Below are 12,530 nucleotides of genomic sequence, written 5' to 3' on the forward strand. Positions count from 1 at the left end.
GTGCTGGTTAATTTTAGTTCAATTTAATGAGCAAGAGATACCTGGACAGCTGTGAAGCATTACTTCTGAGTAGGTCTGAGAAGGTGCTTCCAGAAGAGATTAGCATTTGAATCAGTAAACTGAGTGAGGAAAATCTGCCCTCTCCCATTGTGGGGGACACCATCCAATCTGCTGCCGGCCTATATAGAAAGGCTTTCTCTCTGGAGTTGGGACACCCAGCTTCTGTCCTTGGATGTCAGAACTCCAGGTTCTCAGGCCCCAGGACCTGCACCAACAGTCCCAGGTTCTCCGGCTTTCGGATATAGACTGAGCCACTCTACCAGCTTCCTTCGTTCTCCAGTTTGCAGACAGCCTATGCCGTGATCACGTGAGCTAATTCCCTTAATAAATCCCCTGTCATTTATTAGGGAAACTGGCTAATAAATACCCATAAGTATCTATCTATCTATATATCCTACTAGTTCTGTTTCTATTGAGACCTAATACAACTTACTAAAGAATTTTAAAATATATTTGAAAATGGGAAGGGGTGAACACAGCATAGAAACACCAAAGTAATATGTTAGTCAAACCCTCCAAAGTAGATAGAAAAACCCATTTAGAAACATACAACGTAATGATGAACATTCAAGAACAGAGACATTCTCATTGATAATCATCACCAGTGCGTGCACACAAGTCCAAACACATTTACTGTTTACATTTGCATTCCCCCAAAAGTGGAGCTAGAAACAAGGACTTGGGTGCAGATTAATTTACCTCAGAGGTGCTCATAAGAGAAAGAAGTAAGGGAGTGAGAAAAATGAAACAGAAAAGAGGAAGGCCAATGAACTATGCATTAATAATAGTAACTGCATACTAGTGAGAACTAGCACTCAATCCCACAAGGGACTCTGAGAAACCGTGCAGAATAAAACTCAGAGGTGCCCCACAGAAGCACAGGAAGCCTGGAGCAATTACTCATCAACTCCCATCCCATCAAGATTGTGGGCTGATCTGGTAGCCTCAGCTCTCCAGCTCTCCTGAGCTTCCTTATTGAGCAGCTTCCTTTGTACCACAACACCCTCAGCCTGCCCCCTCCCCCAGCTGCCCTACTCCACCACCAGACCCCTTTTGCTCCCTGCAGTGTGTTTCCTCCATCACCTTCCTACGAGAACTTCAAGGCCTCTCCAGATGTCAGGACCACCCAAAGGTCAAAGGAAGTCTGGGTGAGGTGGAGGTGGTAATAGATGAAACAAGATTGACCTTGAGTTGAGTTGATAATATTTGAAGCCCAGTGATGAGCACATGGGTTCATCACACTATTCCCTTTACTCATATATGTGTTTGAAACTTTCCATAACAAAAAGTTAAAAATAGATCTTTGCTGTGTCAGGGATGGAGGTTCTTTGCTAGGTCTCCCTTTCAGGAAAAAAAAAAAAAAAATGCCACTCAACCAGGAGAAATGAAATTGACTGACAGGTTCACTCCAAGGTTCACTCCAGCTTTCAAGTCAAGGTCTCATTCAGTCTGGGCCACCCCAGCCAATGGCCAAGTGCAGTGCAGGCATGAGAGCCTGGCCGTTTCTGCACAATGGGGACTCCCAAGTGGGCAGTTCTTGCTCAGGAACTCCCCACTGGGTCAGTGGAGACCTTTTCAACCCCACATCAATGCCCTGAGTTCTCCTGGCTCCTCCAGCTTCCTTCTCTCTTTCTGTTCACAGTGGTCAGGTGTGCATTGCAGTCTGCGGCCTTTCCCCACTGGATCCTACCTCCACCTCCTTTTCTTTCCCAAGTGCAGCTCCTCAATAACTCCATCTTGGCAACCATGTCCCAAAAGACCTAAACTGACACAATTAAGATGCAGTTGCTTCCTTCCCTCCCAACCCTCTGAAAGCTCCAAAAATAATGAAATACATACCAGAGTTAAAAACATTGTACTATATTTAAATGTTTGCATATAATATATTAATGTTTTTCACACTAAAAATATACAATGGCTATGTATAAAACCTGATTTTGGAAATAATATCAAAAATTACACGTGTGGTCCTTTGGGGATACAAGGTCCAGCCAAGTGGCCCTCCTCCCTTCCCACCCATGAGTAGGCCTGCCACATACCACAACCCTGGGAAACTCTCCAGGATCACCCAGGCTGGGATAGATGGCCTCTCATATGCTCCCCATAACACCCTGTTCTCTGTCACTAGATTACTACCCTGTGCTGGCACTGGCTGTAGACATTCTGCCCCAGCCTCTGCCTGCACCCTAACTCAGTAGTGAGAGGCTAGAGAGCCTGGCGCAGAGTAGGTAGGCACTCAGTAAATAATTTTGGATCAATCACTGAATGACTGACTGAGGCATATGTCCCCAAAAGGACCCCAGATAGGAACCATCTCCACAGTGTTCCTGCAGTTTTATAAAAGGCTTGGGAAAAGAGAGCTAGTGACTCTTTTCAGTCTTGGGGGGATGTGGAGGTAGAGGAAGAAAACTACCTGGAGGTTCTATTTTAACCCTTTCTCAAGCCTGGGGACCTAGGGGCTCCTAGTCAGGCACCTGTGGCCCTCTACAGCAGGGCCCCTCACAGGTCAGGAGGGATGAGATCATATCCATTCCCTGCACTGCTTCTCTCCAAGAGGATGATCTCTTGGTTGTTTGTGAAGACAAGAGGCCCAGCAGCCTCTTCTGTTGGAGTGGACCTGAGCTGGCCCCAGCCAGGCTAACCCTCTAGCCAGCTAGCTTCTGGGGTGAATCACCAGGCAGGGACCCTGGGTTGGCCAGAGCTCTGTGGACCAGTGCCAAACTTCTCTGGGAGCTTTGAGCGAGACAAGGGCTTGGGTTTCTCTCTCTGGTCCAGGTCCAGAGGAAGATCTTCCAAGGAGGAGATCTCCAAGTCACTCTCATCTTCAGAAAGCTGCAGGGGGTAAAGGGGAGAAGAAAATGCATTTTGATAAGGGAGGAGGGTGGCTGAGAGCTAAGCACATTGCAGGATGGGACTGCAGAATGGAAATGGGGACAAATGCAGACTGGGAAGAAAGCAATAGGGAGATGCTACTCCTCCTGACTTCTCAAGTCTTCCTGCCTTTGAGAACCTGCTTTAGTGACCTGGGATCAGGATGATTTCAAATACCCCTGAAATTCTACTAACCAAACCCAGGCAAGTGCCTTGGAAAGGCCTATGTGCAGAGAAGGTTGCTCTCACTTTCACTTCAACTTTGGGCAGATTTTTAACTCCCTCTTGGACAGAGCCAGAAGCCCAGAAACTCGACTGTTCCAAGTTCACGAGCTGAATGCACTGTGGGCTAATGACCCGCCTCCTCTCAGACAGGTTCCCTCAGGTCTGGTAAACATCCTGACTGAAGGAGCATGAGAGGAGCTTGGGAGCAACAGGAGTCCTTCAGCCTGGAAGGGTCTGCACTGCAGCCAGCAGGGCAGCTCAGAGTCGGCCAAGGGACCAGGTCACCCCCTGACCACAGCCACCTGCGTAGCAGCCCAGGCTTTCCCCTCTGGAGTCCTCAGTGCCCCTGCTGGCCACCTGGGCTTTGATACAAGCCATCCTATGCATCTTCTCCAGGAATGTAAGGCCGACCAATCAGAACCCATGCAGGGTGCAGGGCAGCAAGCATGCTCTGAGCAGCGCCTCAATCTGTTTGGGGCTGTTGGTGCTCTTTCACAATTTGGAAAAAGGAACAAGTTTTTCTTTTCAATCATTTGGATGCATTACTCACAAACATACAGGAGCTGTGTGATAAACCAAACACACCGTGGTAAAGAGCAGGGAGTGCTATCAAAAACCAAAGAATGGTTGCCCACCACTTGAAATTTTAAAGCAATAGCACTGATTATCCCAGGATGCACCTTTTTGATACAGAAAGGTGAGAAAGGAGTGTGAAGTAAAGGGAGCTCTAAAGTTTTCTGCTTGAAAAATAACAGCAGTGTGCAAGTTGTTCCCTGATGGAGGAGAGACGGGCAGTGAGGAGGGTCTGATGATGCCGGGGAAGCCCAACATCTGAGCTCTAAGTCTGAAAATCTGATGGTGGCTACAGTCTGAGGCAAGGCTCAGGTTTCTAAAACAGAGGTATCTAAATATTCCCATCTTGTGCTGTTACCGACTCTGATGTGCTATGCGAGGCCACTCCAGTACCACCCTTGGGGGAGTCCGCTCCACACACATATTGTGTTAGGGACCATGGCAGAGTGAGGGACTGGGGAGGAGCCCACTGTGGGATGAGACCCGGCTGGAAGAGCAGCTGCTGCAGGATGCCAGACACAGAGTCAGCTCCGAGGCTCTCCGAGAGGCAGGAGATGGGACAATCAAAACTTACTGAGCATTGCTTATATAATGAACCAAAAGGCTTTTTAATGTTAACTTGGATACAAGTATTCCAAACTGGCCATCTCTCCATGTGCACAGGGGCAGAGGGAGGTCACCCGCAATGTCCCACTAGGGCAAAGGATGACACTTGCTGGGCCCTCCCCAACCTTCACCCCAGGCCCCCCAAACTCAGAGCTGGTTCTGTAGAGAATTCCAGAGTAAACTCTAAGCATCCTACATCCTACCTGAGGCTTCCTTCCTGGTGTGGCAGCCCTCTGTGGCCTAGCATTGGGCATAAAAAACAGACTGACCCCTCCAGCAGGCTTCTTTGCTGGAGCTTCTAGCTGCTTCTCCAGGTTTTTGACCATCGACTGCACCAGTGTTCCTGGAAGGTGAAAAAGTGGCTGTGTCAGTGGGAGAAGCCTAGAAAATGAACATCTCAGTTTTGTGGCTCATGTCCAGGCTCCAGTGTGGATAGAGGGAATGAGCGGAAGGGCCAGGAGGAAGAAGGCTGAGCAACCACAAAAAAGGAGACAGAGAAGGCCAGGCCAACGGGTACCCAGTGAACAGAGGCTTGGCATATTCTGAAAATGTGACTGTGCAAACTTAATGACATGGCTAGTGACAGAGGCTTAGGAAGCTGTGCTTCCCTCTAATGAGAGGCTGAGGCAGGACCTCTGCTCAGTGTGGGGAATGAACTGTATCACTAACATGCAGTTAGTTCCTCAACATCTTTATACAGAGACAAGAAGAAATATCATAAAGATTAGCACAGGAGGACCACAGGCAAGAATGACTTTCTGCAAAGTCCATGCAGGAAGCAGGAGCTAAGCAGTGACAGAGATCATCAAATAGATCCCTGATGCCTGGCACACCAAGGTGATGTATGAACCTCAGGAATGACCAGGAAGCAGGAAGCTAACTACAGCCTTCTACGATTCAAATGAAATCAAGGTCTGAGCAGACTTTTGGAGCTACAACAGCCCTTGGCTCATTGATTCATTCAAGAAATGTTTGTTAAGGGCCTACGATGTAGCAGGCACTGTTTCTTTGCCCTCTCATTAATCACCTTGTGCAAATACCTCATTTTATAACAAAGGATCCGAAACCACCTGCACAAGGACAAGCAGGTAGTAAGTGGCAGAGCCAGGACTTTCTCTGAAGATTCCTAACACCCAGTCCCAAGACCTTGCCACCCTATTGCCCTTGCCTGGTGGGCATCAATACTTCTCCAAAGATCTGTTTCTGGTGAATTCTGATGGACTGGCAGGCTTGGCTTATGCTGTAAACATGGCCAAGTACTGCAGAGTCTATTAAGAGCAAGAAATTTGCAGACCACAAGCCTAGCCTGACATCCCAGAGTTTCTACTTACTGACCTTGGAAAGACAAAACTCTAAATTCCATATTCTTTAACACAGCCTTGGCTAGAAAATACAACTGAAGCCAGAAGCTACAGGCCTCAGTTGGCAGTTTTATAGGAAAATCTTGAAAGAATGGGAGTAGACAGTTGTTTTGAAAAGAAGGATGCTCAACTAGTCATTGCAACCTGTTAGATAGAAAATAATACGTTTAACGAATATTTTCATTCCAGTTACCATGACAGTTAGCTCAGGTCTCTACAATGCCCTTTCCACCAACAAGTTGAATTTCTAAGTCTCTTGGCTGAAAAGCGCAAAGAGCTTTCCTGTATGATGAAACAGGCTGCGTGGCCCAAAGGCAGCCTGCTATAAAGGTTGACTGTGGCTGCCTCCTCTGTCTCAAGCTTTGCTGGGAAGCCACATTTTTCACAATTGAGTTGTTGCAAAAAGTTATGTGTGTTACACTCTATGTGTTCTTGAAAACTATATTTGTCAAAATGTTCATGGTAGGGAACTGTTTTCCCTTCAAGTTGTAACTGAGGTTTACCTTGGAGGCTACTTTGACCACTGTGATATTTAACTCTATGACCACCAACTCTTGATCTGGTGCTAATGAACTCAAACAGCATTAAAGACTATGGGGATATTCTTAACATTGGGAACACAGCTAAAGGCAGCTGTTTCTGGGGGGAAAAAATGGTTTACAAGTAAATAAATAAACAGTGACTCTAACACATTAACTTCGAAAACATCATACAGAATCTCAACTTGCCATGACATCGTTCTGTGGTCTTGGGCCAGTCATAATGTCTATGAGGCTTAGTTTCAACTTCTGTCACGATGTGTGTGGCTCAGCCTTCCCTCATCAGTGCTGTGAGGAGTAAATGAGGAGACTTGTGCGAAGAGATCCACACAGAGCTGAGCACGTGGTGAGCACCCAGAAACACCAACATAGAGGGGAGAGCCTTCTCTCACACGCCTCGAGCTTCCACAGAAGAAGGAACTTCTGCTCTACTCACCGAGATGGACAAGGATAGGAGAAACACCCTCCCAGTTTCTTCCCCACATACTACCCTCTCTCACAGAAGAAGCCAAGCAGAGGGGTGGGCCTACAACACACCCTGGGCCACGGCACACCTGAAGGAGGGCCGCTGATCCAGAAGACAGTGTCATCTCTTTCTCTCGGACCCTCCCCGCCCCTGTGGCTGGGGTTGGAGCCTGGCTGGAGTGTACCCTACAGCTGCCTGTTTAAGGGCCTGCACACTCAGGGTCTGCTTTGCAAACCCAGCCCTGCACACAAGTAAGATTGGGATCTGGATATGGGGAGGCTGGAGGGGCCCCCACTTTGGCCTCAAGTGCAGGTTGTTCCTCTAATCCAGCCCTAACAGGAAGCCTATGCCTCAGGCATTCCTAGGCCCTGTCACCACTACTAGAGCGAGGCTTTGATCTCCCGTAGCTGGCCACAGTGTTTACTCTCTACTGGAAAGAACATGGAGGAGAAAAGGGGTGAGTGGCTCCCTTCAACCTCCCACAGTTAACAATTTAATGACAAAACAAGGGGTAAAAGTAAACCTTGCTCAAACTCTAGCTTTCTCCTGATATCTCTGCTATCCCACAAAAAAATATCTGAGGCAAAGGAGGCCCATCCTTTCCAAGCCAAATAGAGAAAGAGATGTCAAATAAGAAAGCCTAAAGGAAGCTAAAGGGTGTTGCTGGAGCCTTGAGAAATCTGGGCTGGAGAAGGGCTACACCGGTGGTCCCAGCCCACTCACCCGAAGGTGGCAGCTCACCTGAGCCCTGGCCAGGGGGCTGGGCATTCTCCTCCGAGGTCTCTGTGTCAGACCAGTCCCAGTCATCCTCGGGCCGGGGCACCATCCTGGAAGGAACTTTTGGGGGCTGTAGAGACACACGCTGCACAAGGTCTCCCTCTGAGTCCTCTTCAGAACTGAACGGGGGCGTGCTGCCACGAGGAGGAGAAGAAATGAGGGATGCATGGGCCAGAAAGAAAATTTCAAAAGCCAAACTTCATCATGCTTCAAGCTGGTTTGGTTTGCTCAGGGCCAGCCCTGCTCCCTCCCTCAGGCCCAGAAGACAGCCAGGAGACCCCTGGAGTGCAGCAGCCACACCAGTATCTCCCTTAGTAGAGCCCTGCCCATCTGAGGATCCAGCCCCTCTGGAGGGGGAACGGGCTTGGGGGAGGAGATGGGTAAGGGGAGGGTGGGTTTGTCTTGGCTGGGAGCACAGGTTCTCAAGTCCAGAGCTCAGACTGGACCCCACCTGAGGCACCTTCTATTCACATGTGTCTGCCCCCCTCCTATCTGCAGAAGCCTGGAGGGAGCCCAGAACAGGACTGCCTGAATCCAGGAGCCACCACTGCAGGTGGGGTGAGAGGGCAGAGTCTGGGGCTCACCTCATCCCGGGCCCCGAGGAAGGAGGGGTGCTGGAGGGTCCATGCAGTCCGGGGCGTGGAGCGGGGGCAGACACCTGGGTCAGGCTGGAGCCATGGCTGCCATGGCTCTGACGAGTTGGTGGGGGTGGCTCTGCCGGTGTGGATGGCAAGGCCACCTGCAGGGTCCTGGTCTTTGGCTGGGCCTCTCTGGTGACCAGTGTGCTCTGCTGGCTTTTGACTGGAAACACAGAAAGGAATGATTTTTGGAGTACACCCATGCTGGATCTCAAGCCTAAGAGGAGGGAGAAAGCGGCTCCAACACCCTGGAAATGAACAATTACTCCCTCTCCGTGCTGTAATAACCACAGCAGATTTCATGACTGCTGCCAAATCAGGTGTTCTGCTGGCCAGATTCGAGGCTAGGACCACAGTTCCACAGTTTCATCAGAGACCAGGAGAGCAGCTGGGTGCTCCAGGGTCGTGTTGTCATTACAGAAGACCAGCAGGAGTCCGCGGGCCTGAAGAGGGGCTCAGTAGTCCTAGATGGACTTCACCAAGGCCGCTACCCTCTCCCCAACCCACGCTACAGCCACTGCACTGCAGGCAGTCCTGCAGGAAGACCCCGCTGCCACCAGAGGTCGCCGCAGGACTGCATGAACCATCAAGATCCACTCAAACCTCCTCCCAAATGCAGTCTGGGGCAAGGCAGTACCAAGGCAGGCAATTGGACACAGCCCCTCTGTTTTCCAAATTGCATCAAGACCTATACCCACAAGAGCGGTCCCGGATCAGCAAGTTTTTGTGGGAAGAGAAGAGAGAGAGTGCATCACAGGGAGTCAGACATGTGTGGATTGGGTCACAATGTAAAATGAGTTTCTTACAGTAATTCAAGATCAGAAAATGTTTGAAATATAGTTGACCCTGAAACAACGTGGGGTTGAACAGCCATGGGTCCACTTATACATGGATTTTCTTCCGACTCTGCCACCCGTGAGACAGCAAGAGCAACCCCTCCTCTTCCTCCTCCTCTTCAGCCTACTCAACACAAAGATAACAAGGATGAAGTCCTTTATGATGATCCACTTCCCCTTAATGAATAGTAAACATATTTGCTCTTCCTTGTGATTTTCTTAATAACATGTTCTTTTCTCGAGCTTACTTTATTATAATAATACAGCTTATAATTCATATAACATACAAAATGTGTGTTAATAGTCCATGTTGTCAGTAAGACTTCTGGTCAACAGTAGGCTATGAGTAGTTAAGTTTTGGGGCAGTCAAAAGTTACACGCAAATTTTCAACTGCATGGGGGGTTGGCGCCCCTGACCCCTGCATTGTTCAAGGGCCAGCTATGCACTGCTCTCAGTGAATGTGTCTACTCAGAAGTGGAGCTTCCAGGAAAGAGTGAACTGAAGAGAAGGGGAAGACAAAGACAAGCCTGCTGGGGGAAAATAACAATAGCTTCCCATGACTGTGTACCAGATACTAAGAAAAGCACTTTACATACAACCACTTGGCCCCCGAGCATCTTCAGAGGCTATCATTTTCCCTACAGAGGCTTGCCCTCAGCTCCACGGAAGAAAGTGGTGAATACAAACCCAGGTTGTCTGTCTGCCCCAATCTTGGACCCTCACCGCTACTTCCCACAGCCTTGCCCAGGCCACAGAAGAGGCAGGGTCCAAGCAGAAATGGGAGGTGAGCATTAAGACAGCACTTGTGGGACCCAGGAAAAGAATAAAGGTGCAGAGCTGGAAGGAAAGGTCTACAAAATGCCACAAAAACACAGCGCTCATCTCACAACTCAGTAACATCTCCAGAGAAGGCAGAACCCCAGGGCCAGGGAAAGGGAAGGCTGCGAAGGGGGCTCTCCCTCCTGGCTTTTTTACTACAGGAACAAAGGTGTGTGGGAGTGGGTGGGGTGTAGCACCTAGAAGGAGCAAGATACCTTTGCTTTCTCTTGGAAGCCAGCATTCCGAGGGTTTTTCCATTCATCCTCCCCAAGCCCCTGTCCCCTCCCTCCTCTGAGCTCCCACCACCCCCATGCTTGGCTCCATCACATCACCTGGTCCTGGCTGGTTTCCCAGGTGAGGTGGAAGGCCCTGGCACAGAGTCAACCTCAGCAAGTACTGTACTAAATGAATGAGTGGGCGAATGAATGAATGAACATTTGACTGAATGAGCAAAAGGATATACGTTTAAATTGGAGCATAAAAGGCAAATTGGCAACCAGGGCAAATACCCTTCTGTCTGAGATTTCTATGCAAGATAAAAACCGTCCTTTCCTTAGAGATTTTAAGACCAGAAGTTTAAACTAAATATTATAGTTTCCCAGGTCATCAATACATTTTTTACCATATTTTCATGCCAAAATGACAATGCTTTTAAACACAAAATACCTGCTTGATACTTGTCCAAGTAATAATTTCCATGAGCTCACAGGATTGCTATGTTAGTGTTATTTTCTTCTAATTCACATGAGGAAAAATAAAAATAAGTTATAAAATGATTGGTTGATGTAGCAACTAAAATCATCTCTCATATCCTCAGAGATACGTGGGCCATACTCTGCAAAATTTTTTTGCATGAAGAGCTCAGATTGGTTCTTCCTGGACACAGGAGATACAGAACTGGCCTCCTTCTGGCCGCATGTGTCCCTGACTGAGGAGACAAAGTAAAAGGAGCAGGACAGCAACCTGCATGAGCAGACCAGACCCACTGAAGCCCTCCCCAGAGCCTCTCACCACAGCAGCCCAGGGCCTCTTGGAACCCTCTAGAAACAGGGGGCTCTCAAACCTGGGAACACAAATACACTTGCTCCGTAAGAATAGACTCAAGGGTCCTGGTCCACAGAATTTCGTGTTCCACCAGAACCACAGGGTCTTCTCTTGTCATGACCCCCAGAGCATGGACAAATGGTAAAGTAGCAGCTATGACCTGGCCCAAGGAACCAACTATGAGCTCTGAGAATTCATCTGCGTGCAGAACTGGCCCAGCCTCTCATGCTCTCCCATGGCCAGAGCAGGGGCTATCTGAGCTCTGCAGAAGTTTACATTCGATTGATATTTGCCTCCACCTGCAGCTTCAATGCTCCCAGGCCTCTGCCTGCCTCCCCAGGCTGGCATGCCTGGTGTGTAGAGCCAGAAACTGAATAGGCTGCTCTCTGTTGAAGAGACACTCAACTGTGGTCGCAACAAGCCAAACAGAATGAAGGTGCTAAGGGAGGCAGCATGTCTGCACAGGGACAGTTCAGGCTGACAACAGGCTCCAGCTCCGGCTCTCCTCCAACTTCCCCGAGTGACCCTGGACAAATGCCCCCACTCCACCCCAGATCCTATTTCCTCAACAGAGAACTTCTGGATTCAGTCCCCTGTAACGACCCTACCAGCTCAGCCCTTCAGAGAAGTGCCCCGAATGGGGGACACAGACTATACCCTCCTCATGTGCAAACAAGTTTTGGCAAGAATGGGACCCTTACAGGTCACAGCCCTGAGCGAGCCCTCTCCCCAGTGTACCTGAAGGCTGCCCGTCTGGCTGGGACACCACAGCGCCATTCTCCTGTCTCTCCTTCGCTCTGCTGGTGACTTCCTTGACAAGCTTTCCCCTCAGACTCAGAAATTCAGAAAACTTCCGGGCCTTCTGCTCCCGCTGGACTCTCAGCAGGGATTCCAGGTGTCTGAGAGTCTGAATCGAGATTCCCTTTGCATCCTAGAGGAGACAGGAGTTCACCTTTACAGAGAGAGGCTACCCTTCTTCTCCTTCCCCTAAGCCTCTCACACCTGCTGCTGCTGGCCTGGGAGTCTGTGATCAGTGCCTGGTGCTTTTCTTGCAGGACTTGGGGGCATGAAATGAGGATTAGAGAAGGGTAAGCAGTGGCTTCAAAGTTGCTGAAAGTGCAATGGTTCAGGGTTTGGGAGCCCCATCAAAATGTGCACAGCAGGATAATGCAAAGGACTGCGTCACAATTCTGACCACATCATAGCATAAGGGACTTCGTTGGAACATGCTTTTCTACCATCTGACTGAATCCTAGGATAAGAGACCACGGCTTGCTCATTTTTGTACTCCCAATTACTATTATTATGCCAAACACACTGTCCATGGCTAACAATGTTTAAAAAACTAAACTGCTGTAAACACAATCCAAGTACCCTTTCAAGACCTATTGGAAGTTGCTCGAGCTTTTGACGTCCACCCAGAGCCCATGGGAGAGTCCAGGGAGGCATCTGAATCCAAGATGAGGATTCATGCAAGGGTAGAAAGGAATGTCTTAATCAAATCTGAATATAGGGCCAAAGTTAGAGTAGTCAGTAGTTGAAAACAATCAAAGTAGTGACCATTCTTCCTAAAATAACCCTAGTTGTCTATTTTTTTTTTCTAACTTACTCTACACAAACAGTATTCCAATAGTGTAATGCTTGGCTAATTTAATAATAGGTGTGTTTTTATTTAATAATAGATTTCATTGGTGCTTCTAATAATAACATACGT

At 48.7% G+C, this 12,530-nt stretch overlaps 1 protein-coding gene across 7 annotated transcripts in view; it reads right to left on the reverse strand.

Moving 5' to 3' along the window:
* DZIP1L (DAZ interacting zinc finger protein 1 like) overlaps positions 1–12,530 on the reverse strand; it is an 83,965-nt gene that overhangs the window by 28,125 nt on the left and 43,310 nt on the right. For 6 of the 7 annotated variants that reach the window (XM_054681083.2, XM_054681080.2, XM_054681079.1 and 3 more), the window contains 5 exons: positions 11,555–11,747; positions 8,063–8,279; positions 7,443–7,612; positions 4,539–4,678; positions 1,905–2,892 (listed from right to left, as the gene is read on the reverse strand). In XM_054681083.2, the coding sequence (XP_054537058.1) occupies positions 2,731–2,892; positions 4,539–4,678; positions 7,443–7,612; positions 8,063–8,279; positions 11,555–11,747 (882 nt within the window). In that variant the 3' untranslated portion in view covers positions 1,905–2,730. Of the gene's footprint in view, positions 1–1,904; positions 2,893–4,538; positions 4,679–7,442; positions 7,613–8,062; positions 8,280–11,554; positions 11,748–12,530 lie in introns of those variants that run through there. The other variant, XM_054681082.2, reaches the window with a different exon arrangement.

Source organism: Pan troglodytes, chromosome 2 (assembly GCF_028858775.2).
Source record: "Pan troglodytes isolate AG18354 chromosome 2, NHGRI_mPanTro3-v2.0_pri, whole genome shotgun sequence".
Classification (NCBI taxonomy): domain Eukaryota; kingdom Metazoa; phylum Chordata; class Mammalia; order Primates; family Hominidae; genus Pan; species Pan troglodytes.